Source organism: Crocodylus siamensis, chromosome 3, assembly GCF_052110815.1.
Source record: "Crocodylus siamensis isolate JL-2025a chromosome 3, ASM5211081v1, whole genome shotgun sequence".
Lineage (NCBI taxonomy): Eukaryota > Metazoa > Chordata > Crocodylia > Crocodylidae > Crocodylus > Crocodylus siamensis.
In genome coordinates, this window is record NC_143397.1 from 128,232,069 (window position 1) to 128,258,733 (window position 26,665).

A 26,665-nucleotide genomic window follows, 5' to 3' on the forward strand; every position below is an offset into this window, starting at 1 on the left:
TTATTTTAACAACTTGTTGGAAGTGCAAGGACTTTCTGTTAACCTATTCACAAGTTATTCCGTCTGAAATAAATTCTACTTGTTTCTATAGTGCCCTTCATATAAAAAAAAAAATCGTGGGAATCACAACTACCTATGCAATTATGGAGGTAATGCATTATGCTTGATCTTATGATGTGCGCTCCTCAGCCTCCTGAATCCTGTGGAAGAGGTTCATCAAACTTAGAGAGGGGTTCAAAATGCCCCTTGATTTATACTACTAACATGGTGCCACAAGCCGTTTTACAGAGGAAGATAAAGTTCTCAGCAGGGACTCAGTCTCTGGTGCTTGTGTGTTTTATGTGAATTAATGACGTCATAGACTCATAGAGAAGTTGGGCTGGAAGGGACCTCTAGAGCTCACCTAGTCCAACCCCCTGCCTGGGGCTGGATCACCCTTATCCAAACCATCCTATTATACAAATCCATAACCTAACTTCTTAGTCAAATGACTGTCACTAAGTTCAAGTCAGTGGTGTAATTCAGGCAGAAAATCATGTCTTCTGTAGGGCTCTGTGTGCATGAAGTACAGCCTGTGGGGATCACACTGCAGAAGGGAGGCTTCACTAAAATGTGACACTTCACGTAGCCATCAGGACGCAGTGAGGAAAGGACTGAGAAAGGGTAGCATGACAATGAGCTAAGGTCCTCTTGCCATCCTACTAGAACATAAGAACTGCCATTTACTGGGTCAGCCTAAAAGTCCAGTCTTCAGTGGCATACAGGGGTGTCCTCAGCCAGAGCTGCCACAACTCTTGTGCTCTACCTGAACAGGAAGGAGGCAATGGCTGCAGTGTTGTGGGGCCATTTTCCTGTCCCTGGTCTATTTGCATCTCTGGGCAGTGAGTTTCACTGGGCAGTGTCCACTGGCTCCTCAGAAGTATTTGGCTGTGTCCCACCAAAGGCCTGTGTCCCACCCTGGCAGAGAGTGCCTGCTTTCAAGGAAGAATGAACTAGGTCTCAGCAGGGCATCCCACCCCTCCCTCTCCCACTCACAGCCTCAGCTCTACCCCTCAGGCCTGGCCTGGCACCGTTTCAAGGGCCTTGGGCTCTTGAGGAGACCAAAGAGAAAGCTCCAGCCGCCTCCCACTCTGTCTCCCAAGGCCAGGGCCACCACGCTCCCCTGCAGGTCTCCAAACCAGCAGGGACCTGAAGAGCAAGGCCTGGCCGGGGGAGAGTAAAAGCCCCGCCGGGAATCAAGTCCCCCCCACCTCTGCCTTCACCCCTCACACGCGGCCCTGTCCTCTCATCCCACCCACACTTTCCACAGCGCCCTTCCGGCACGGCCCCCGCCCCGCGCTACTGAAGGAGGGGGGGGGGGGCATAGCACCCTCTTTGATGATGGCAGTGCTGCGTGGGGCAATAGAACCTGCTTCTATGGTGGAGGAAGGGGGGGCAATACAGCCTGTGTCTATGGGGGGGGCAAATCAATAGAACTAGCTTCTATGAGGGAGGCGGGGGCAACAGAATCCTCTTTTACTACAGAGGCGGGGCGGGGGGGCAATAGAACCCGCCTCTATGACGGAGGTGGGTGGGGGGCAGTAGACCCCTCGACAACAGCTGCGAAGGGGCCGTGGGGGGCAACGGACCCGTTGTGTGACGGCGGCACCGCCCCGCAGCTGCCAGCGCTGTCAGTCAAGGCGGGGGAGGCGGTGCTGGGCGGGGGGGCGTGTGGTACCTGCTGGCGTCGCGCAGCGCTGGCGGGGAGCGGGTGAGTCTTTGCCGGCCGCCGGGCAAAGACCAGCGCTCGGCTCCTCTCTGACCGGCTGCAGCTACTTCCGTCCCGCAGAAAGTTTGATTCTCCCCAGGCCAGCCCATCCCTGGCCCGGCCCGGCTCGGCCAGCTGCTGCGATCCGACGCGAGCGGGGAGCAGGGGCGCTCCGGCTGCACCTGAGCCGGGCCACGGGCTGGGCGCGGCGGGGCGGGGCGGGGCAGGCGGGCGGGGGCCATGCGGGAGAAAGGGAAGCGCTGACCCCCCCGCCACCCATGAACTGAGCCGAGCCGAGCCGAGCGGCGCGGGAAGGGAAGGGAAGGGAAGGGAAGGGCTGGAGGGGGAGCGGCACCAGCACGTCCCCGGGGAGCCCAGGCAGAAGCCGGCCGGCTCTTCTCCGCCGCCGCGGCGGGCAGCGATGCCCCCGAGGCTGGGCTGGCTGTGGTGCTGGGGGCTGCTGTGCGGCTGCTGCTGCTGCTCGCCCCCGCCGGCCCAGCTGCCCGCCGGGGGGCCGCTGCTGGCCGGCCCGCCGCCGCCGCCGCCGCCGCCCTCGGGCTTTCTCTACCGGCGCCTCAAGTCGCACGAGAAGCGGGAGATGCAGAAGGAGATCCTGTCCGTGCTGGGGCTACCGCACCGGCCGCGGCCGCCGCGGGAGCAGCCGGCGGGGCCCCTCACCTCGGCGCCGCGCTTCATGCTGGACCTGTACCATGCCCTGGGCGGCGAGGAGGGGCCGGGCGCCGCGCCCAGCCTGCAGCGAGGGACCCTGCTGGCCCCGCCGCGCCCCGCCGCCTCGGCCCTGGCCAGCGCGCACGACAGCGCCTTCCTCAGCGACGCCGACATGGTCATGAGCTTCGTCAACCTGGGTAGGTGCGAGGCGGGCGCGGGACCCCGCAGGAGGAGGCGCCTGCCTCGGGACCCGGCGGGGGCTGCACCCCACAGGGTATCCCCTCTAGACTGAGGGGGGTGATGATCTCCTGTGATCCCCTCTTTTGTCCCTGCAGCACCCCCACAGAGCATCTGCTCTAGGCAGTGGGAGGTGATGACCTCCTCTGATCTCCTCCTTGGCTCCTGGTGAGGGGGGTGATGATCTCCTCTGATTTCCCCCACCTTTGCTCCTGCAGCACCCCCCCCCCCCCGCAGTTCCCCCTAGGCTGCAAGGAGGTGATGATCCCCCTCCCTCCCCTTTTCTCAGCTTGGTGCCTTAAGAACCTAGTTCCCAATCAGACTTCAGCAGGAGCCAGGCCCTGAGCTGCTCCAGTTAGCGCAGTTCTGGAGGGTCCCCAGAGAGTCCCCTGTCTGGGCAGATCCAGAGGCTGGTCGGTGTTAAGCAGATGTTTGTGTGTTCAGGCATTTTTGGGTCCACTAGAGTGTTTGCTTTGTTCTCATCCAAAGGGACCTGTGTAGCTCTGCTAAGAGGTCAGTCAGTACGGGATGGTTTGGGATAGGGATGATCCTGCCTCAGGCAGGGGATTAGACTAAATCAGTGGTTCTCGATATCAGTGAGACTAGATCAGTGGAACTCTGCTAGCTTGCAAGAGAAAAGCCACGCTTTCCCACTTTTTTTCTCATTTAAGGAGAAGCCAGTTTTAAAGTTTGTTGATCCACTTTGAAAGGTTGTTTGTGACACTTTCATATGTTCTTGTGACCCACTTTTGGGTTGCAACCCACAGGCTGAGAAATGCTGGATTAGATGACCTCTCAAGGTCCCTTCTTGTCCTGTTTCTCTGTGATTCTACAATTCTCAGGCTGCGCTCTGTTGCCTCCCTATCTCCAAACTGCTTGAGACTAGGATTTCTTAAGGTGCTGGTTTTTATGGGAGCAGTTGCATGGCTGGGCTCATGCCAGGCAAGCTTTTCAATTCAAGACATTCTGCCTCCAGTCTCGGGGAATACAGGTTGAGGGGCTGCAGGAGATTCCCAGGGGGAGCCCACACACTGTGAGCACAAGGATAGATGCCGAGGGCTGGAAGATCGAGGCTTATGGAAAGGGGGAATGCATCACCTTCCTTGTGTGGAAAGTGTTCTGAAGCTGGATAAATTATAATGGGCCATATGGCCACTATCAGTGTTGAGTCCTTTGTTTCATAGTGTCCAGCTAGCTTACAATGTTTTTTTTCCCAATTTATCTTTGAAAGGTGTTAGGTAGGTTTCCCAGACAAGTGTGGCTGTTCTGTGAGAAATAGGATGCTCTGGTGAGAAATGTGCTTGAAAGGAATCAATTCTGATGAGGGATGGGCTCTCTGACAGCCTCTTTGGACAGCTGGAGCTACAGGTGACTGCGCATACATGGTTTGCCATATGAGTTTACCTTTCCAGCAGATCTCAGAGAGATGACGTGTGTGTAGTTATGTTTTTTCCAGGGATCCACAATACTTGTTCTTGAGTCACTGTTCAGTAACTCTCCCTGTTCCCCACAACCTCCTGCAAGATGGGTCATTAGGGTTCAAAGCAATTAAGGAAGAGAGAAAAAAAGTTGTGTTCCCCTGTATTAAAAAGCCATTTTCCCCTATATTGAATTACCTTTACTTTCCTGCCATACAGCCGTAAAGGGTAGAGGTAGAAAGGTCCTAATAGATCAGCAACTCATCTCTGTTACAGAATGTGCTCCTTTAAAGAGGAGCTATCTTTTTCAATTGCTGTCGTATGTTATATTATTCCCAAAGGCACTGTCACTCTTATTTGTCAGATCAAGTTAAACAGGACTTTGCCATGTTGCTTGTTTTTTAGGATTTTTTATTGCACTTGCAACAGTTTGATACCCACCCCTCCAGCTTTATTTGGCAATGGATGATTGTTTTTAATACATGGAGGATGATGTGAAATAGTAGACAGCAAATAAGGCACCTTCTGTGCAACTTGGCTCTCAGTTCAGTATGGCTGTTCCAGAAAGAGTTACTGTGCAGGTTAGGGAATGCATTGGCAGAGATGTGGATTGCTGTAAAGCCATAAAACACCTGCCCTGTCCAGCATAAGTTTTTATCCAGGGATGTAACTCTGTTTCATTGTGCTCCATGAATGTTAAGAATCATCCCCATCCTTTCATCTCCCATGAATAAATAACTTCTAATTACTAGCATTTATGTTATGATATGACTATAAGTCCTCAGCATGGATCAAGACACTTTGTTCTGGATGTTGTAAAGTACATAGTTAGAGCTGGTTGTGGAAATACATGCCTGCCCATTGCACTTGATTTGTGGCAAAGTCTAGTGGTGTGAACTTAAGCCTGGAAAGGAAGCAAAGAGTGTCTCATACTGCTGAACAATGATCTCTCTCTCTCTCTCTCTTAATGTGGAGTGACTTGGTACTCTTCTTAACTAGACCTTCTGTCTGAAGCATGATGACTGACACTTGAAACACAGGTGTGTCACGGGGGAGTGAATTTGGTTACATATCAACTTGGCTCTCTTTTTTTGAATGAATGCATGAATCACACTTTCAGAGCATTATTAATGACAGTGCAGCAAAGAGAGCGTTTCAACAGAAAACAGGCATTATACCCTGGACTGCATTTGTAAGAAACCTGGTATTGTGAAAACTCTGTATTGTGGAGAATGAAAGTCTGATGGTATGCCAAAGCATGTCAGCTTGCAAACTTAGATTCTGTTTTTTGTGAAGTTCTGCAAAGTCGGGACTTAATAATAAGAAGGTTCAAAATTATATCTTAAAATATGTATTCTGATAAATATGTTGGGCCGAGAGTTGAGCAATAGAGCTATGATGACTATGCAGGAAGACATTGCTTCAAAAATTGAATTGTCAAAGTACAGATTGTTAAGCATTCCATGAGTTTCCTAATCTAGTAAAGTATTATGATACATTTAAAAATCTAGTCGGCAGAACTCCTGCCATGGATAGTGCAATATTACTGACTGACTATATCAAAGGCAAATTTAGGTGAGGCTGTTTAGCCCAAAGCTTAAATGACAAACATAAAGGAAAAAATCTCTGGGCATAGGACTGTGGGGATTTGGGGCCATTAAGCATTTGCTTTTTAGAGGAGCTGTATATTGCAGTTAAACGTGGCTGCAGTTTATGTAGACATACTTTAGCTACCTTAAACTAGATAGCTTCGGCACTAATATCAACTTAGGTATGGCTGCATGGAGCTAGGAAGTGGATCTCGGAGCCAGTTGAGAAGCTGGGTAAGTATTCTTTTGCTGTCACAGCTATACTTGAAATTAGCTGACTTGTGTATGGTTACACAAGTTCTTGTCATAGCTTTGACTCCAGTGTAGACATACCTAGAGTCCAGTCAGCAGTGGAGTCCTTGCAGATCATACACAGAATGAGAGATATGGGGAAAATCTGTAATTGAGGCAAATAGGCAGAGCTTGCCTACATCTCCTTGCCCTCTGCTGTAAAAAGATAGAGCAAGAGTGCTTTGTTGTCCTGACCACCCCCTTTTGGCATATTTTTGCCTTAAGGGATTGATTCTGAAAGGTGCTGGCTTCTGTAGGAATCATGGGTGCTCGGCACTTTCCAGTATAAAGCCTTGGGGGAAATACTAGAGAGTAAAAGTAAAGGTACTGATTCAAAATGGTCATCAGATTCAAATTGATTCAGATAATTTGGATCCAGATGCTTATGTAACCACAAGGAAAATTATTTATGTAATGAATTAGAATAACACAGCTAAAATTCTAACTATGAGGAGCAGGAAGTATGAATCAACATTAGAAACTTCTCACCAACATCCAAGTTGTTGGGCATAAAAAATTATGTTACTTATACCGATTATTTCTTGATCTGTCAACAGTTTAAGAACAAACCAAGACTATCCAACTCATTTGTACTTCGTGTATCTTAACTGAACTTTTTGGGTTTTTTGGTATCCTAAAACTATACTACTACTTACTCTTTTCCACTCCCCTACTGAATTCCCCCATCTTTTCCTCTCTGATTCATGTGAGAAAACTGGAGAAAGGCTTGGTGTATAGCTCAAGCTCTAGACTGAAATGTTGATGGGGGGGGAAGGCAGCCTGAACTACTGCCTGTCAAAATGGGATGACATGGTATATCCTAAAAAAAAAAAGTAGCAAAATATATAGGATCTCCTTATAAAGGGACTGTTCTTTATCTTCCAGGGCACTAATTGTTCCTAGGAAGTATATGTTAACTGCCAAAACTCATAACTGAAGTGTCCTCACCTGCAGAGGTTGCCAGGATGATTATGCTAATGATGTCTGTATGCCATCAGGACTCCTATAAATAAAAAGGATATTTACTCAACGTCTGCTTCTTAACAGCTATTTTCTGTTAAATAATTGTGGGAAAGCAGACATTTTTAAGTAGCAGCTACCAAATAAATTGGTCTGTCCTGCTGTTTTCATAATAAAAACTGAAATAGAAATTCTTCTTTGACTGTATATCAATGTAGCACCTACTGTACCTGTGGATGGGTCTCAAGCACACACACCTGAAGTTCTGAGGAAGTCTTTCCCTTAGTTCTCTTACAACTCTGGGAGAGATGAAGACTCCTAAAAGCAGGGACAGGAGAGAGAGTTCAGGGATCCCCGGTACAACAGTTGGCAATCTTTTTAGGCTACAGTTTGGTGCAATGCAGTTCAGTTCAAGTCTAAGGTGGGTGGGAGGGCATACTAGGACTTAGCTATCATTCTCACTTCTCCCTGCTGTGGCATAGGGAAAGTGACTGCTGCCATCACTTCTCCGTAAAGTGGCACAGGGAAAGCGTATGTTGCTAAAGGGTCCCACTGCCAAATTCTACCAAAGGCCCATGTCCAGGAGCTAGGCCATTGGATCAGATGGCTCTGCAAGCTGAATCCATAGGCTGACCCCCTCCCTGCTGTAGAGTAACCAATGAAGTTCTTTCTTCAAGCAGCTGTCAGTGTATGTACCTCTCACAGTACAAGATTGACATTCTCAAGATGCTGGGAATGAGATGTTTCAGCTGCATCAGCTGAACAGTGATTGTTGTACTGCTCTCTTAAAGTTGGCATGTGCACTGGCAGCTAGGTATGGGATGGAGTATTTGAAAAAAGTTGGTTTACTTCAGGTGGTCGCCTTATGGATCTCTGATGCTGCCACATTGCTGAGACAGGTGGAAGATGTTGCTTATGCTTCATTGGACTAGGTCTTGATGTTCATTGTGAGCCAGTTGGCAGCCCAGTGAGAGCTATATTGTGTCATTCATTTTGGTTATTCTCTGAAGGAGACGGGTATGACCTCAAGAACACTCAGCTATGGTGACAGACAGATGGGCCAATACTCTGAATAGTATGCCCCTGTCACAATAATAAAGCAAAATCCTGGATGCACTGGGGAAGTGTAATTTCTTTTCTTCTGGCACTGAGTGCAGTTTTGGGAAGGAGACAGTAGGTTGATTGACTGGTTGATATGAAAAATGTCAGCTCACTTCAGGAATGAACATCAGGCATGGTCTTAGCACCATATTGTTCCATTAAAGCATTCTGTACGGGGAGCTGGGACGGGTGGGGATTAGCCCAAGGGCTTGAAGAGAAGCAGATTCTTTGACCAGTGGGTAAATGTGGAAACACCAGTTATACAGTGGGGTGACAAAGAGGTAACTAGGATTGAACAGGCAGAGGACATGTTGAAATCCCCACAAGGTGGACTTTAAAAATGACTTGCGTTTAGCCCTATTAAATGTAGTAGATAGTTTACAGGGGTGTAAGTGTTGGTCTCAGGACTTAGTCAGACAAGGTTCTTTAGGTGACTATGATATTTTTTATTAGAACAATTTAAATAGTTGGGAAAATATTATAGCAAGCTTTTGGGTTTAAAAACCTTTGTTAGGCTGAGGAAGTCTCTGCCTTTGTGTGCTCTTTCTGGATGGAATGAACAGTAAAGAAGCCCTTGTATTCATTTTATTTATTCCATCCAGGAAGAGCGCACACCAAGTGCAAAGACTTCCTCAGCCTGACAAAGGGTTTTTAAACCTGAAAGCTTTCTATACATTTTTTTTCCAACTATTTAAGTTGGTCTGATAAAAGATATCATAGTCACCCAAAGAAAGTTGTCTGCTGTAGTTTCCTATCTTGTTATCAAGGTCTGAACCAGGGCCAGACATATTTAGAAGCTCTTCCCTTCAGACAGCTATGCTCTTCTGAAATACCTCTTCCTGGTTTAATCAGGATTTCTAGGACCTGTAGAAAGTATCTAACAGCCCTGCTGTCAGGTTTAGAGACTGAGGCAGAGTAGGGTATGGCAGTTGTGTTGCAAGATCAGCTCTGGGGCATACCTATGGCAGGCTCAATCTTTCCTCCTCTCAGACAAAAGTTCTAATGTTTGTCAAACAGGTCTATAAGTAGGGGGTCTTCAGTGTCAGACCTCTGCAAGGAATGTTTGTGGTTGGTTCTGCTTGCTCAGGAAATCCATTGGCTTGTTGCTCATTACTAAGGTGTGATGGACCATTGGGGTCACTCTAATCAGAAAAGTCCCAGTCTGGAACTCAGTGGCTTATGGACAGAGAGGTGAAGAGCCAACATCTTATTTTCTTACGTATTTGCACTGTTGGGTACCATGAGGTACAACTGGGTACCATGCCAGCCAGACTGATAGCTCTGGGTTTTAGTATATTCACATGCAACTCTGTGTTGTGTGGAGGTAAAGCTGTCAGAATCTGTCAGTGGTCCAAGAAACTTAACAGCCTATTTAAAAGCATCAACTGGCAGGGGAGGGGATGGTGGTGTGTCTCTTGTGGTGGAAAGAGCAAAGTGAATCCAGTGGCTGGATATGATGCTGTTCTTCCATGGCTCCCAGTTCTTGGGTGCTGATCTCTAGCTCTACTGTTGGAACCTGGGTAACAATACTTTGAGGGAACACCCTTCCCACCTCCTCTTTCTAGAGCAGAAGGAGGGTGAATCTGCTGTGGGAAACCTAAGGTGACACTCCTCAGTATGACCAAGGCCATGTAAAGTACGGACCTGGTTAGAACTAGTCAATGTGATGCAACTTGCATTATCTTTGTAGTGGTGCCCTGAAAGAGGGACTCCTAGTACCAACTCAAATGCCCCCCTCAGAAGGGAGTGGGGAAAGATCCCTGCTTGATGCCAAGGCAAGGTGTAATCCAAAACCAGTGCTGAAGAGTAATACTTAGAATAGCAGCACTATGGGGCTGACTTCTTGGCTCCAGATTTCAGCACTACACCGATAGTGAGAATGTCCCAGCAATTCCAGGAAGGTGTGTTTTCTTCCCATAACAGTGCAGCTATAGTGCCTGGAGCATCCTTCATGCCTGTTTTAGCCCTATTGGCTTACTTTGTGCCACTCTTTTGGCAAAGGACTTGGGCAAGGTGTCCTTGGAGATGTGATGGCTTCCCCCCATTCTTTTGGCATCCAGAATTGTCTTGTCTTGGTTTGTCTCTTCTTCCTGGCGTTGCTCTTTTGCTGAGGTACCAATACGGCCCCAGTGATGATGACATGAGTGCTGAAGAAGCAAGTCAGAGTCTGTCTGTCCTTGTGCTGGAGTGGTTGACAGTATAAGTATTTGAATTGTGGTGGCCAACACTGAGGGTCCTACTGCCAAGGTAATCTGTGTCAATATGCTCAGTTTTCTTCTTCTGTCCTCCCTTTCTTTTACTATTGGCCACTAGGCTCCATTGTGTATTAAGTAGGTAGGGTGCACATTGCAGATGATCCTTTAGATTCTTTCAAGGCAGATGTTTACCCTGATTCAGGGATATGTACAAGATCACTTTTGTGGTTTTGGCTGTACTTCCCTCAGTTTGGGACTTTTCATTGTAACTCTTCCTCTAGACAGAAAGGGCATTCACTGTGCCTTTCCACTGAAGGAATAAGTCCATAATAGGTCAGGCAGGGCTGGAGAATGTCTTCATTGACTTTTAATTACAAAAATCAAAGTGGCTGAAGAAGGGTTTCTCTTCAAAACTAGTTCTGAAGGATGTTCAGAACTTGCAAATAAATATTGTGATGGATACATGCTAGGTTATCTCTCAGTGTTGTGTAGCAAGAGGAAATCATGGCAGGTCCACAGTTTTCAAGCAGTAGAGCTAAAATTTAAGAAAATACCTGAAGTACAAGCTGAAGTGGATGATGGCTTTGTGATGGCCTGTGGCCATCTTCAACTTGTACTTGTCAGTGGAAAAAAAAATGGAATAGATTTTTATGTCCTGTAATAAGAGCTGCACAGGGTCTAGATAAGCACAGTGGAAACGCTCTCAGAACTGTTGGTTCTAGGGTTTGTGCTGTTAAAATACTTGGGACCAGCTTCGTTAAAATGCCTTGTGGAGTATTCCATGTGTGGACTGTGCCTTGAATATGCCCTTTAAAGCTGAAACTTGTGAGAGACTAGAAAAGGGAGGGAAATGCTTTTCCCATCCTGAGAAAATTTTTGAGCTTTCTGAACATCTTTTTTTCTCTTGTTTTGGGCTCAAAAATTGAAATCTTAAAGGGGAGAGGGGTGGGAATCTCCATGAATAACTGAGTATTTTGGTTCAGGCCAATCAAAACATTTTGTTGGTTATGAACCGTTTCAATTCAGTCACAAAAGTTTTTTATTGCATAATTACATTTTTAAGTAGAAAACCAAAATGAGTTTCATGCAAATATAGAACATGAAATTCAAATCTTTTCAAGTAAAAAAACCAAACAAACCAAAAAACACAAATACCAAAAAAACCTGTCAAAGCTCACTCCCCCCCCCCCCGGGTAAAAAGTTGGTTTGGTAAATTGGAGGTTTTAGTGAAAAATGTCTGGTTGAAGAATTGAAGAATTTCTGGCCATATTTATCAGGGATACCTTGATTTAAAGCTATGGAGGTGACTAACCTTTTTGGCAGATGTGCCACATATTAGCCCCTCACTCTTCCCAAGTGCTACATTGATCCTCTTCACCTGCCCGATTTGTTGCTGTTGTCTGATTCCTGCCCTATCTGCTGCTGTGCCATCTGCCCCCTCTCTGATCTGCTATGTGCCACACACACAAGCTGTCTGTGCTACTTGTAGTGCACATGCCACAGGTTGGCCACCCCTGCTGGCCACCGCTGAACTAAAGCATACTGGCTCTGCAGATAACTCACTGCTGTGGGGACCTGCACAATGATTTATACAAGTGCAAGTCTTTGTTGGGGGTTCTGGGATCCATTCAAAGTGCACATTCCTTTATTTGGTTTACACTTTTAAAAAAAAATAGCTTCCAATGTGCGTGAGGGAAATGAGGGAGTAGATTAGCCACATGATGGAGACGGGATTAGTGCCCCATTATTGACTTGTACAGTTTATAGTGTTAGAAGAAAGTACACATTCATTAAGAGAGAACGTAACTCCATTGTTGATTCCTATGATTTCCCAGTAGTTATACAGTAACCATTATTTGAGTAGAATTCATCTACAAACAAACAGCACTTATATTTGATTATAATAATGGAGTTGTGTAAGAGCCGACCACAAAATTTTGTGCATCTAGAACTACCTGAGCAAATTGCCTGTGATGTTTCTCAAGTCTTGTCTATGTTTGTCGATTGTTCAGAGCTGAAGTAAGGAGCTGCCACAGAAAAGAGCCATTTGCAAGACAGCAATTTCTATTGAGCTCATAAAAGCTATGAAGTATGTTACATCAAGGGTGCTCAACCTCTGGCCCATGGGCCAGATGTGGCCTTTAGAACCATGGCATCAGTCCTGTGGGGCTTCCCACAGGTTGGGAAATTTGGCAGCAGGAGTGGCAATTAATACCATCACCCTCTCTGCTGCCAAATTCCCAATTCTGGTGTGATGCATTGGAGCTAGGCCATGCCCTCTTCCCTTTGTGTGTTTGGGTTGGGACTGGACCATACCCCCTTCTGCCTGCAGGCCTGTGTTATGCCCCCTCCCTTTTCATGACTTATTTGGGGTCACGTCACACTCCCTTCCTCCCACGGGGCTGGGTTGTACCCATTCCCCTCTGTGGGGCTAGGCTAAGTCCTCTTCCCCTGTGTGGCTGGATCAGATCTGGGCTACTTCTCCCCCCCCTCCTTCCCCTAACTACCTACACAGCCAGATGGGTCCCACTGCACTCACCTTGGGTGCCAGATTGGGACTACGGGCTGGATCCAGCCCACAGATGAACCAGGCACTGCACATCTAGCCAACTGGGCAGAAAGTTTGAGCACCAGTGTGCTACATAGTTTTGACCAACTGTAAACGGTACCTGGTAGATCTTTACTTGCATACTGACATAGGCTACTCTCATTAAAAGAGTGTTCTCAGCTCCTACCTTTGTCTACAGCTGCGGTAACCATACCACTGCTGACCTCTAATATCTGGCTATCGATTTGAAGTGGAGCTGTTTCCAGTTGAGATTCCCCTTCCAACTCTACTTTGGCAAGATTTGGGCTAAGGTTCCTGAATTGCTGGCATTTATTTTCCGCTGCAAGTTAGAATGATCCTGTCCTTTATTAAGTTGCCTCTGAAATGTTCTTGCTGGATGACAGGAAACAGGGCTTGTTATGATTTAGCTTTTAATTGCCTCAAAGTATTGGTTCAATGTGGTAGGCTTTCCTGGTTTGTAGCTTGGAAGGATAATTTCCAGTGCTGATTCTACTGAGTTTTAGGATTGGAGGATCTAACTCCAAGTCTTTATGGAAATGGCAGCTAGCTGAGGGGAGATGGAGGAAAGTAATAATTTTGAAACAAGTCAGCTAGACAACTGCAGAGAAGTATTGTGTTTTTGGTTTTAGTATTCACTGCTGCAGGTACTTCTTCACAGAAGCCGACACAATATTGTAGAAGGGGTGAAGTGGTATAGCCATGATGGCTCGGGGAATATGTGAGAAGCAAAGACTTTTTTGGTATTATCTTTTATTGGATCAACTATATAACTCTTGTTGGAGAAGATGTTAGACAAACTTTTGAGAACAATGTGGTCTAAGACCCAAAGTAGAGGCACTTTGTGCCTGGAAACTTATCTAACATCTCTCCCAACAGTACACTTGGTTCAATAAAAGAGGTTACCAGAAAAACCCTTACTACTTTCTTGTTACTTTAGAATTTTTATTCAAAAAAATCTGGTTTGCCCATTCACAGGCTAACATTCATAGGCTGTGTTCTACATTTTGACTGGTGCCAAAACATTAAGGGTACGTCCAGATGACCGTGGAATGCCCATGCCACGCATGCTTTAGAGCGTGGCAAGTTACCTCAGGTGGGGTAGGGGAGGCTGGGGCCAGCACTGAGCTGGCCCCAGTAGCCTTACCTTGGGTCCTCAGAGCCTCCTGGGGCTGCAGCAGCAGTGATTCTGCCGTGCAGAGCCTGGCCAGCAGCTGCAGCACAGCTCTAGGTGGTCCAGCTCCACCTTTGAGCAGTGTGTGCTGCCTCTGCATACACTGCTCTGCTTTTTTTTATTTTTGGATATCCAGGAGTCAAAAAAAAAACAAATCTGTGGGGGGAAAAAAACACGGAGCAGCACGTGCAAGGGCAGCACTCCCTTGCAGCGTGGAGAACTTATCATGTGTAGTATGTGGTGCAGTGTATGTGTTTGTGGTACCACATCCTGCACAGCTGTGCTTGTCTGGATGTGGCCTAAGGTGTCATCGCACAGATATGTGGCTTTTAGTTCTCAAAACCAGACTCTTGACATTTTGATAACTGTGTTTTGCTTGCCTTATCTCTCCTCTTATTCAGGAATGTCTCCAGAATCAAAATGTAAATGGAGAGAGGCGCGCGTGTGTGTGTGTGTGTTTGGGGGGGGTGTGATTTCTGCGAGAGTACTCATTCCCCTTTTAAAATTCAGCTTGTGTAATACAGAAGCATAGTATCATAGAAAATTAGGGTTGGAAGGGACTGCTGGAGCAGGACCATCCTCAACAAGTTCATTCCAGCTAGGACTTTGTTGAGCCAGGCCTTAACCTCCAAGGATGGAGATTCTACCACCTCTCTAGGTAACCCTTCCAGTGCTTCACCACCCTCCTAGTGAGAAAGTGTTTCCTGATATCCAACTTAAACCTCCCTTGCTGCAACTTGAGACCATTGCTCCCTGTTCTGTCATCTGCCACCACTGAGAACAGTCTAGCTCCAGATATGTAAGCATCTTGTTACTTAATAGGCCTGTTCACTGTGCATTTAAAGCTGTTTGCTTGTGAGACACAAATTTGAGAGGGACTTTTAAGAAATGCATAAGATCCACTTTCAAGAACTCTAAACGTGTGGCCTGAATCAAAAACCCATTGCACTCATGGGAAAGATTCCTGTTGACTTCTTACGTCCCTGATCTGAAATCCACTGGAGCCTATCAGCTATAGCCATTCTGAGATCTAGCTTCTGGAGCCTGTTTGTTGTAGCAGAATCTACAGTCCCAACTGAGGCACTTAATCCTAAGCAAGACCTAAAAAGAGTTGAGAATAAGATTGACAGAGAGAGAAATGAGAAGACGACGAGGGAGATACTTAAGCTAACCAGTAGGCAATGCTGGTGATAGGACTGGGTCCTGCGTCCTGCCCCTCTTAGAACCAATCAGGTTGGTTTGACGTGACGTGCCCCTAATGAAACCGTGCTGGTTGCCCTTGAGCATCATCCCTGAAGCCGGCCCATCGCAGAGTTCTAGTTACCTGTTGGGATCCTCCTACTGTTTGAGTATCTCTAAGCAATTCCATGAAAGAGGCTGAGTTACAGCTCTAACCTCATTTAATTTGGCCTCATTAGTAGCAGGAATGGTGGGAGGACTAAGTACACAAGGTGCTGGCAGCCACAGTGTTTTAATCCCATGTTGTCTAGACCTGCTTTGAACAAGGTTAATCAGCATCATGGCTGACATGTCAGCAGCTGCCTGGAGCCCTTTCTACATTAGAGTGCTGCTCATCCTGGCTGGCAGTGATAGAAACAGTGGTCGAAACAGCGTGGAATTTTTTGGCAAAGAGGAGGCTAGGATAGACAGAGCCTAAGTGTTCTGCAGATTGAAACAGTAGCTGCATTTTAAAAGCTAGACATGACTGTTTTGATCCAATGTGCCGTTAATCACAAGAATACATAACCACTTTGCTATGAACTTTCCTCTTTAAAACATCCAGTGATATCACCTGATGTTGTGTACTAATACTCACTATAACCAAAATCTGGAACAGCTGGCTCCTTATAAACTCAGATTATAGGTGAACCAATACTTTCCATTTTTAAAAATGGATACAAAAGTACAGTATGTGAAATATGTTCAGTATGTGGCTTTAAAAATTAATCAAGATAATGCGAACTTTTGTGTTGCAACACCAAATTTCCCCAGTACTAAAGGTGAAAGTTAGTTAAATGGTACTCCAAAGATGTATTGTATAATGATCCTTTATAATGGTTCATTTTGCCACTTTACTGTAAAACAATCAGTTATCAACAGTGTTGATGGAAATATGATATATTTAATCAAGTTAAACCTGTGCTTTTATCAAGCGGGAGTTACAATTTTTTTAAGTGTCTGTTTTTAAATGCCTACAACCTAAGTGGCCATGTTAGAAGTATACTTCTTTATGCAGGTGCACATACAGTATACTTATCTTGTCAGTTTTTGCATTACACTTGCCTTGCATATACTGTAAAGGTGTTAGACACTCTGTTTACATAAGGGCTAAAGGGTGACATAATGTCTATTGAAGCAAAGCCACTTAGCTCTGCACTAGGCAACAACGAGCATTTAAAAAATGAAAACAGATTAAAGCTTATAGGAAGGTTGTGATATTCATGCCCATGAGCAAAGAGGTGTTGGAGAAAAGTTCTCAAGTTTTTCTGAAACAGAGGTGCATTATTGCATCATTCTCTCTCTCTCCAGAAAGTTAATCCCTTGAGTTTCCAGGCCATTTGAAAGATGAATCCAGGAGAAGAAAATCATGTGCAGCCACTCCAAGGAGCCTGCTTAAATATGACTGAAATTGTCCAAATGTAGTAAACATGCAAGATGTAAAAATGCCATCTCCTGGGTCTTTGTAAAACTGCGTTATAAAATTTGTGCAGAACTGAACAATTATTATAGTCAGAGTTCAGTATATCAGGCATGCAGCAGGAACTGGGTCTTGGAATGTGGAAACAATTGCTGTTTTAATCCCATTGAAATTTGACAGGATCAGTCAAATTCATCTCAGAGGTGAGAAGCTTAAGATTTCACTTCACAAATTTTGAGTGTTGAAGGAGCTCAGGAATGAACAACTTCTTCCTCCAGCCCTTACATTAGTGACAGCTCTTGAATGAGGAGGGCTCAATAAAGCTTCCTACGGGACCTTAAACAGGATGTCTTGTACAGTCCCTACGCAGCTGAGGAGCAGTATGAGGAACTTAGCTTGGTGTCATAGTGATGGTCCCAGTCCTTGTTGAACAGTGGAGGAAAATAGATCAAATCTCTGCGACTTTTGTACAGCAGCAAAGAATGCTAAGCACAGAGCATGGAAGAGAGCCTTTTTAATGTATACCTTACATTAAGCATGGGGAAAAATAGAATTTTCAATCCCAGTTCTATATTTGTACCCCAGTACAAGATATGTGTTCATATCTTTAAGCATCCTTTTTTAGGCTGGACTTGGAAAAACTGAATTAGTAATGCCTAAGAGTGAAGGCTGGGCCCTTTACCAAGCTGTGGGCTGGAACAATCCAGTTTCAGTTTGATGTAGGCTGGGTTACTATAATGATGCATCAGCAGCAGGGGGCTTTGTTTGCACCCGCACTGGGTACAGGCAAGTGGGAGCTGTGCCTGTGCCAAAAGCTTCTCCAGCCCCTTGCTCCCTGGCTGCACTGTGGGCACAGCTTTCGGCTGATGGGGAGCTGCCCTGGGGCTAAGCAGCTGGAAACTCCATCTTTGCTGTTGCTGCTTCTCCCTGCTGCTCTGCTCCATGCTTCTTCCCAGCTGTGGTGTAGTTCCCTGCCCTCAGGTAGAAGCTGCACCCACACTGCTGCCAGGGAGTGGGGGACTGGGGAAGCAGCAGTGTCACAAGTGCAGCTTCCAGCTATCAGGCCCCAGTACAGTTTTTTGCTACCTGGACCTGGCATGGCCACAAACACAGACAAAGCCCTCCAGCTCTGTAGGCCAGATGCAGCCTCACAGGCAATCCGTTACCAACTCCTGCTTAAGATCATCAAGTGTGGTTATATTACATACCTGGTCTGCTTATGATTTCATGCAAAGTACCACAAACCCGGTTCCAAACTTTGAGCTGGACATGCTAATCAGCAGTTTATACTACAAAGCTAGTATATAATACCTGAACCCACATTTGCTCCCCAGATAAAGCAGCTGAGTGCCTAATTTTAAATGATGAAGTCTGAAAAACTAACAGCCTTGCTTGCAAAAAAGGCATTTTTTTTTCTTGTTCACAAGCCCCCAGTCTCTCCATATCCCCATAACCAATTTCCAGAATGCAGAGCTATGGATTGAGTTAATTATTATAACATCAAAAGTTTTTGACATGGGAGAGGAACTAAGCAGTGGCTATATCAGATAATGATTTGTTTATAAAAATAATTTTAAACAGCATATGAAAAGGATAAACATGTGTGTCCTGCCAAAATTTCCTTTATGTTCTGCAAGCATCAGTGATTGTGACCCTTGGCTTCCCATTTCAAATTTTCCTCCCTTCAAAATTAAGACGTAGAGGGTGAACAGACAAAAAGGAAGGTGAAAAAGCTGCCACATATAAGGAGGTTACTATTTAACATACTCTGGGGGTTAGCCAGCAAGAAAATACATGCTTATAAGGGAAAAGTAGCATTTAAAGATGTCTATATTTTGTCTCGTGTGTGCAATGGTTTTTACTCTCTAATGACTGTAACAGCCATCTAGTCCAAAATGTTCCACTCTGTGGTATGTGGAATGTTTAGTACTTATTAGAAAATGTAAAGATATTACTTAGTCCTTCATCCAAGGTTCTCAAAGCACTTCATAAATGTGTAAGCCTCACAATATGCTTTGAGGAAAGTAAATACCTATTATACTCATTTTCCAAATGGTTAAACAGAGGCATTGAATTCATCACTTGTAAGAGATCATCCAAAGTTGGGGGAAACCCAGAAATCCTAACTTTTGGTCCTCTGTTTGAAGCACCTAACTACATTCCCCATTACTGTATTGGGCACGAATCCAAAATACTTACAAGCACTGAAGAGCCAGTGGAATAGTGGAATCTTATTCAACAAAATCAGCCTACCTTCCCGTCCTGATGTTACTTAATTGGAAAGTGATTTAAAACCCTCCAAAGAATTCTCAATAGATTTATTCTTAGAGCTGAGAAGGCTAAAACTTGTTGGCATTATTGCAGAATGTATACACTGTACTGCCACTCTGCATTAGAGCTATATTTTGGATCTACCTGAAAATGGAAGCTTATTTGCTTAATAGGAGTGAAGGGTTTCTTAAGAGGACTTTAGTCCTCAGGTATGATGCTACTGGGGCACAGATGGAATATCAATTGTCTATGTCTGATTATTTCTACTTGCTGAAAGTGCCAGGTTTTTATAATAAGCTACTGTGGTCTGTAGGTCTTTAAAATTAAAAATAAAACCCCACAGTAGTATAGATTCTTATAAACTAGTGGTGATAGAGTTTCAAGGAAGCTGCCTTATTTTATCTACCAGCTCATGAGCTGCCTGGCACAGTAGAGCCCTGGCCTTTGTTGGGAGCTCTAGTTGCTACTCTAATACAAACAATAGGGAGTCTTACTTTTCAGGAAAACCTGGTAACAGTGAGTACTATGATTTTTATATGGTGTCTCACATCTGCATTCCATACATCCCGTAGGAAAATCTGTCCCCGGCACAGTCTACAGATGTATTTCAGTTGCAGGATCAGCAGCTTCTGCTCTATGCTCTTCCTGTTGTTGATGGAAGTCTTGGTGCATATTAGTGTGTAGAGACCTAAAATGTGGCTCTGTTCCTGATATGAAATTACTAAACTGTAATTCCCACCTGGCCTGTTTTTTGCATTTTTGTTAAAATGTAACTTTCTATAAGAGACAGTAGCTTGACCTTTAAGAAAAGCTCAATTAGGAAGTTGAAAAGATCATTCTTGCATTCCACACACCCCCAAATAAAATAGGCACCTTGTGTTTGGAAGACAGGATATAGAAAAAAAGATTTGGCCAGTCATGGCCTAGAGCTGACAGTTTTCATGAAGACACTGTTCTACAAGATGGCCTCCAGCTTCTCTGTCCCTGCCAGCAAGCAGGAGGGGCCCAGTCCAATGTTAACCCTTTCGCAGCTGCTCAGCCAAAAAACGATTCCAATTTAAGAGTGGCTGTGAAAAAGTTAACACTAGATATACATCCCTTCTGTTTGCAGGCTGGGAGGGGAACAAAAAGCTTGCAGCCCTCTTGAAGCACAGTGTCTTCATGCTTGTAGTCCCCTGCTTCTATTCTGGGCAAGAAAATTACCTTCTCTAGGTAAGATATGCACCAGTTTTGGAGGGCTGATTTTTTTTTTTTTTTTTGGGGGGGGGTGTGGAAATGTGTATGTGGTAAGTATGGTATCAGTGAAACTCTGAGTAAGAGGTTGCATGTCCTGTCCATTGAAGGTGTTGGTAACTTCTGATGAAGCGAAAGTTGTGTCCATGTTCAAAGAAGCATGGACACTGCTGAATATGTTGATTGTTAATTTTTATGTTAAAAGATTTTGAATGAAATGTAGCATAATGACTGCAGTCAGTATAATACTTCCTTTATATTGCAAGAACTACTGGAATTGGGGCTGTCCGATTTACTTTCATTATCATCTCTCTCAGTAAAAACAATTTTATGGGGTCCCAAAAACATTTTGTTGCTCCTGGCAGAAGTTTGCAGAGCTGGCAGTTCTGATTCAAGAAAACCTGAAGAGATAATTCATTAATTCATGGCACTTTCCAGAATAAACACCACAAACCTCTCAAAAAAATGTACAGTTAATCCCAGCTGTCATTCAAGACACTACGTTTGTCTTTAGAAAGGAATTGTAAGGGTAAACGTCCACCTTGAATGAGAAAATGAACAGAAGGTGAATTATTCATTTTATCTTACTTGAAACAATAAAACTCTTAGTAGAGAATAATATCGAACCTTGAACGATGTATTTTATTGCTGTTAAGTGTGGATACAATCCAAGTAATGGCCTAAGGGCAGATCATCAGTTGGTGTAAATTGTCATAGGTCCTGTGGGGGGTCTGAGAGCCTGTGCCCCGTTCCTGAGAGGTTTGGGTCATTTAGAGGTTCAGTTTTCAGTTTCTCTCAGGACTGGGGCTGTGAAGAGCAAAAATCTTCATTCTCTGTGCTGTACAAGACTTCTTAAGAGTTATTACAAGTTTGAATTGCTTGTAGTACCCAGATGTTTTGTGAAGCTTGTTATTTTCTATGTTGGAGGTTATGAGTCAGATTACTGTTACCAAAATGTTTATGTGAAATCATTTCTGAGTCATATATTTGCATCATATACAACCTGTCTGACAATCAAAACATTCAGCACTCAGCTAATGATTATACTAAGTTTTCCAACACTCTGCTCCAACATAACATAATTACACAGAAAAGTGTAATATATTACTTTGACAGGGTTCACCATGTGTCTTGTAATGTCAGGACATTGGAATCGGTATTATTTGAAATTATTGGATAAATATGCCCCTCATTGTATGAAACAAAGTTAAAAAATAGCAACACACTTCAAATGGAACTAAATATCCCGTAACTGCTCCTGAGAACCTGTGTTTGCAGTCCTCAAATAAGTGATGAATCTAAAAAGGTCAGTATTAACTTTGTTTTTCCATACCAAATAGGTATTTGATTAGGTTCTAGTAATGAACTAGTGGAGAGTCTTGTATATTTGTCTGGAAAAACTGCTTGACTACCAAAATCCTACAGCTGTCCAGAGCCTGTTTAGTAGTTTCTGCACAATACAATTTACAAGAGGGAAACTGGAGTATTTTTAACAGCTTGGAAAACATAAACAGCCTGTAAAACTATAACTTAATGCACACTGTGTTTATCTGTTGTGTAACTTGTCGCATAAATAGGAATTGCTTGCAAAAATACTTTGAGTAAATTTGACAAACATTTTAAAATATATTTACCTTAACTGTATGTGGAGATAGTGGCTTGGCTATTTGATTATATTTTCCTGCTCTCAAAGATGTGAAAACCAGTAACTCCTCTCGATTTTTTTTTTCCTAAGAAAACAGTCTTTTTCACTGTTTTACAGAGTGCAAATTGGAGATCCTTGGAGAAAACCTATGTAAATACATAGATAGAAGTTCCCGTGGTGGGATGGGGTTGTTGGTTGGCATGTGTGCATTTTACATATCTATTGAAAAAAAACATACTTGGATATAAATGGAGAATTATTTTGGGAACAGCATGTCAGATGCAGCCTGAAAGTTTTTTGGTTTATGCTTTTTTAGAATTGGAGCTGTTACATGTGTGAAGGGCACTGGCAGGTCCTTTTAACTATAAAACATAACTGGATTTCATCACTTTTACTAGACTGGCACAGTGCAAATGGCGAGATGGGTTATGATGACATTCTTTATGTCTGTGGTGAACAAAAATCTAGGATGGACAATACAGCAATGGCCTTTTCTAACTGCAAATGACTAGACCAGGTTTAGTAATTAATGAGTCTGCATTTGGAGCAATAAAAAAGCTTCCCCATGTGGTACCAGTGAGCACCGTCTTTGCTTATCCACTCCTTTTGGCTAGCGTCAGTGGCAAATGTATAATTGGACTATGAGGACCAATATATTGTAAAGTGTAGTGGAAAATGCCAAAAAAATCTATTGGATGGAGTCCATTTGTTCTGTGTTAATTTCTAGCCCTGTAAACAAACACAGCTGCTGAGTGTAGGATCAGTGCTCAAAGTGGTAAAAAACAGTGATGCATTGCTAGTGAGATCACAGCAGAAAAAATATGTAACGTATGAGGCTGCAGCAGGGCTCCAGACTATCCTCAGCTCTGATTAATTGTTTCTGTTTTTATGTTTTCATATATTTATGACATTATAGGGTAACTTGAATGTAAAGATGTTTTACTTCTAAATTGTTCAACTGAGACTGTCAGAGTATTAATGTATTGACAATTCTGAAGAAGGGTTTGAATTGGGGTCTGTATATATAACATACTGATATGATATGATTTGTTGAAAAAACAGATCGTTCTTTCTTATACCAATATATCATCAATTCAGGCTTTATTTTTTTTTTTTAAAGAACCAAAGTGTGTGTAGGGGGGGCATTTATCTGTCATTTCACCTTTAATAAAATGTCTTGTAAAAATCTGTGTCACTGAACAAATGACATGACGGTTAGAACATTAGAAACCTTGGGGCCAAGTTTGCGAGGTCATTGGCAAATGCAACAGCACTCACACTGCAATTTGTCATACAGCCCAGTTACATGTTTTGACATCTCTGAACTAATTGCTCTGAAAAAAAGTTGAGGATGGTCTTCAGTTATTATTGTAGAAAAGAGCTTCCTTTATCTCTGCACCCTCCCTACCAAGCCACACCAGCTTTTTCAATTGTTTTAATATAACATAGCACAATATGTTTACATAATACCAGTTACATAAGGCCCCCTGGTGGCCTTCACCTCCATGCAATTACATAATATTAATGTGTGTGGTATATGATAATGCATTATTTTTTATTTCAGAGAATTAAAGATGTTATGTTGTCTCTTCAGTTTTGTTCAAGAAACCCTAGGGTTGTGGTACTAGATGCCTTATACACCAATTTACAGGGAGCAGATGTGGCAGATTATAAGTCACGAAGTCAAATACAGTTGGTAGATCTGAAAGAAGAGCACTGGTTGGAAATTTTCTGATGGAAGGGGGTCGGTCCTCTTTTATTAGAGAACACCACGTTATCAAAAATCCTAAATCTTTTGCTGTAACAGTACAATTTTGACAAAAGTTATGGTAGAACCTATATCAGCTTCTGTTGGATACCTTCCTGGTTCCTCTGCAGCTCACCTGGCAGGCATGAACCAAAAGTCTGAGAGCCCCGGTTTCTTCCCCAGGCTGCCTGTTTTTTTTCCACAGCTTGACAGGCAGGCTACTGTGGAGCAGACTTTCCTGACTTAATATGGACCTGCTAGGTGACATATGAGAGAGCCTAAAAGCCCTGGGAGTGCAATCTCACAAGCTGATGATGCCTTAGCAGCTGGAGTTTCTAGGGTACAGGGCAACCTACTAGGTACAGTGTCTCTGAGCTGAAGACCTCAGTGGTTTGGGTGCCTGGAGGTCCAGAGTTGTGCACGAGGTAAATTGTGCCAAAGCTCCATTCTTTTTCACAAAGAGCCTTGATTTTTAAATTTTCATTCCAGTTTGGTAGGGAATCAGATAGTGGAAGGTCCTGTGAAATGGATATTGCCTTTCTCCACATAGCGTTACTCTGAAAGCTGTACCCCTGTGATGGCTGTTTTGCATTTGGTGGTTTCATTCCAGTCTCATTGATGGCATGAGTCTGCATTGCTGCCCTAACTGACACCCTCTTTGGCATTCCAAAAAATGGAGACAGAAGCCGGGATGAGCACAGACTGAACTGAACTGATCCCTCTTTACCCCAGTGGCTGTACCTCCAGCACCTGGGGGAGGCATGTTAATGGGCCAATGTGACGAAACTCATATGGCTACTTTTGTTGTGCTGTTCTGCATATATACTGACTGATGTACAGAATTCAACTCTCCAAGGCTGTCCAGAAAGGCTAAATTGAATCCGAGTGGTTAGGTCTAGGACTATAAAGCATTCTCTTTAGTTACTGTTGCCAAAAAAGAGAGAAATACCTGCATACAGCAGACGTAAAACAGTGGAATTCATTCCTGTGATGATGCCTTGTACATTTCCGTTTTTATACTAGTTTGGCAAGAAGTTAATCTAAATGGCAAACTGAAGTATTTTTTATGTAAACATATGTATTATTGCATCTTACTCATAAAGCAAATACAACTTTAAACCCACGCAAAATAGCCGACACCATATATATATTTTCTGAGTCTGGCTTTTAATAACTTGGAAGCTGAGTGTCTAAAATAAAGGCAGGAATCAAGATACTTTATTTTCTGGCTAGCAATGCATCTGTTCCTGCATTTGGCCCTTTCAAATTTGGGATGGAAGTGACTGACTGGTTTTATATTCTGGATCCTCTTAACACTTGATTAAAAAATATATAGGCTCTGATTCATAAAGAGATTTAGGTGCTTGCCCACTCTTCCCTCTCTCTAGTGGAATTTGCACTCATGACTTAGGTGTCCATGGACCTTACCCAGTGTATGGGGAAGACTTCGGGGGGATGTTTAAATTAGCCAATATGAAGAGAAGAGAAGTTGAAAAGAAGGATGCGTGTGATAGCTTGCCTCTTCAGAACACAGGTGTAACAAGATGAGGCCCAGTTGGGACAAATCCAGTCTGAGGCCTCAGGAAATTAGGCTGAGTCAGCCCCTCAGGAAGAGGGCCCTGTTCATACTGGCCTATATGAAGTCAGACCAGATGGCAGCAGGCTGCCTGGGTAGCAGATTGTGTTGCTGTGCCTCTAGCCTGCTTGGAACTTCTAAACTCAATTCCCTGCTCTGAACCACTGATTAGGACCTTCCTGATTACTCCTGCCTTGGACCTCCTGGCCTGGATCAACTGTTTGCCCTGACCACAGCCTCATCTCAACCCTTGGCTTTCTATCCTGAGTGAGGGTTGACACCCAGTATTGACCTTGACTTGTGCTCTGGTAAAGCCTTGATTTAGTGTGATCAATTTGGACTGACTGCCTATGCCTCACTCAACCCTTACATCAGCAGCCTTTGAGAGATTAGGATTTGTAGCCCTAAATTCCCTCCTGCATTTAGGTGCCAAGGCCATCTCTGATGCAGTTGTTTATACCCAATCTTTGGTCCTTAAAGCATATGGATCTCTCATTTATCTCAGCAGAACTGTTTTATGCCCTCCTCAGCCCAAGGGATTTCAAGCCCTTATCGTCAGTGTCACTGTGAAGTGCTCTAAGCACCAGCTGCCAGACTAGCTAGGAGTTGGAGCACTCGCTATCTGTTCTGTTGAAACTCTGCAAAGACAAATGAAAGATTTATAGACCCAGGGGGAGAGCACTGTGCTCCCAATATTGTTTCTCTGTTTTATATAGCAACTCTGTTTAATGCAAAATGCATCAGCAGTTTTCACAGGCCTATCTGTGGGGTGCCCACAGAACCCTAAGTTTTTTCCCCACTGTCTTGCTGCTTGTCTTAAGGAACAGACCAGTGTTTTCTCTGGGATAACTTCTTATCCCTGCAAGCCTCAGCTCCACCACTTTTGTACTGGACTCCACAGCTGTAGCAGGGGAATCTTTCCAAGCTCTGGGTAGATACCTCTTGAGTTGTGTGAAAGAACTCTAGGTTCCCTCTTCACCACCATAAAAGAAGCTAGCTTTGATATCACTTGCCTTGGGATCATGTTTTACCACAAGCAATTAGTAAAGTGACAAAACAACACAAGGATTGCATAGAAAAAAATTCAACATGAGAAATTGACCACCTGGTTTGAAGACGGAAGAAAAACAAGAGTTCTTACGCTTTCATCTGGCTACAGCATAGTCCTTCAGAGAATCCTGCCAGTATTTTCACAGATCTGATGATCCTGCCAGACATGACCGCTAAGGATCTGGACTTGCCCCAAGGCCTGGGATAATGCAAAGACCACTGCTATGTCATAGATAACTCCTAAATACTGCCTGCATCACTGTTTACATAGTTATGGCTGCTTCTTGAAGCAAAGCAGTACAGATGAGAAGTGAAGACTGTCCCCAGCCTCGCTTTGCCTGTAGCTAATGATTAGGGCATTCTCACCTAGGAGGTTGGAGGTGGAGGGCCTGAAATTCTTCAAGGTGAGGAGGATATAAAACCTGAGTGCTTTACTTTCTGAGTTCATTCTCCAAGCTCTTAAGTGATGGCTGATGGGTAACTGGTGGGCTGTTTTTGAACTAGTGTGTCTGTGGTGGCTGCTTTTTACACTGAACTAAATGCTCAATGTATGCTCAC

At 44.2% G+C, this 26,665-nt stretch overlaps 1 protein-coding gene across 1 annotated transcript in view; it reads left to right on the plus strand.

Moving 5' to 3' along the window:
- The first annotated feature begins 1,724 nt into the window (after positions 1-1,724).
- The window catches only part of BMP6 (bone morphogenetic protein 6), a 160,723-nt gene continuing 135,782 nt past the window's right edge, over positions 1,725-26,665 (plus strand). The window contains exon 1 of the mRNA XM_090039168.1: positions 1,725-2,613. Within this exon, the coding sequence (XP_089895294.1) occupies positions 2,169-2,613 (445 nt within the window). The 5' untranslated portion in view covers positions 1,725-2,168. The remainder of the gene's footprint in view (positions 2,614-26,665) is intronic.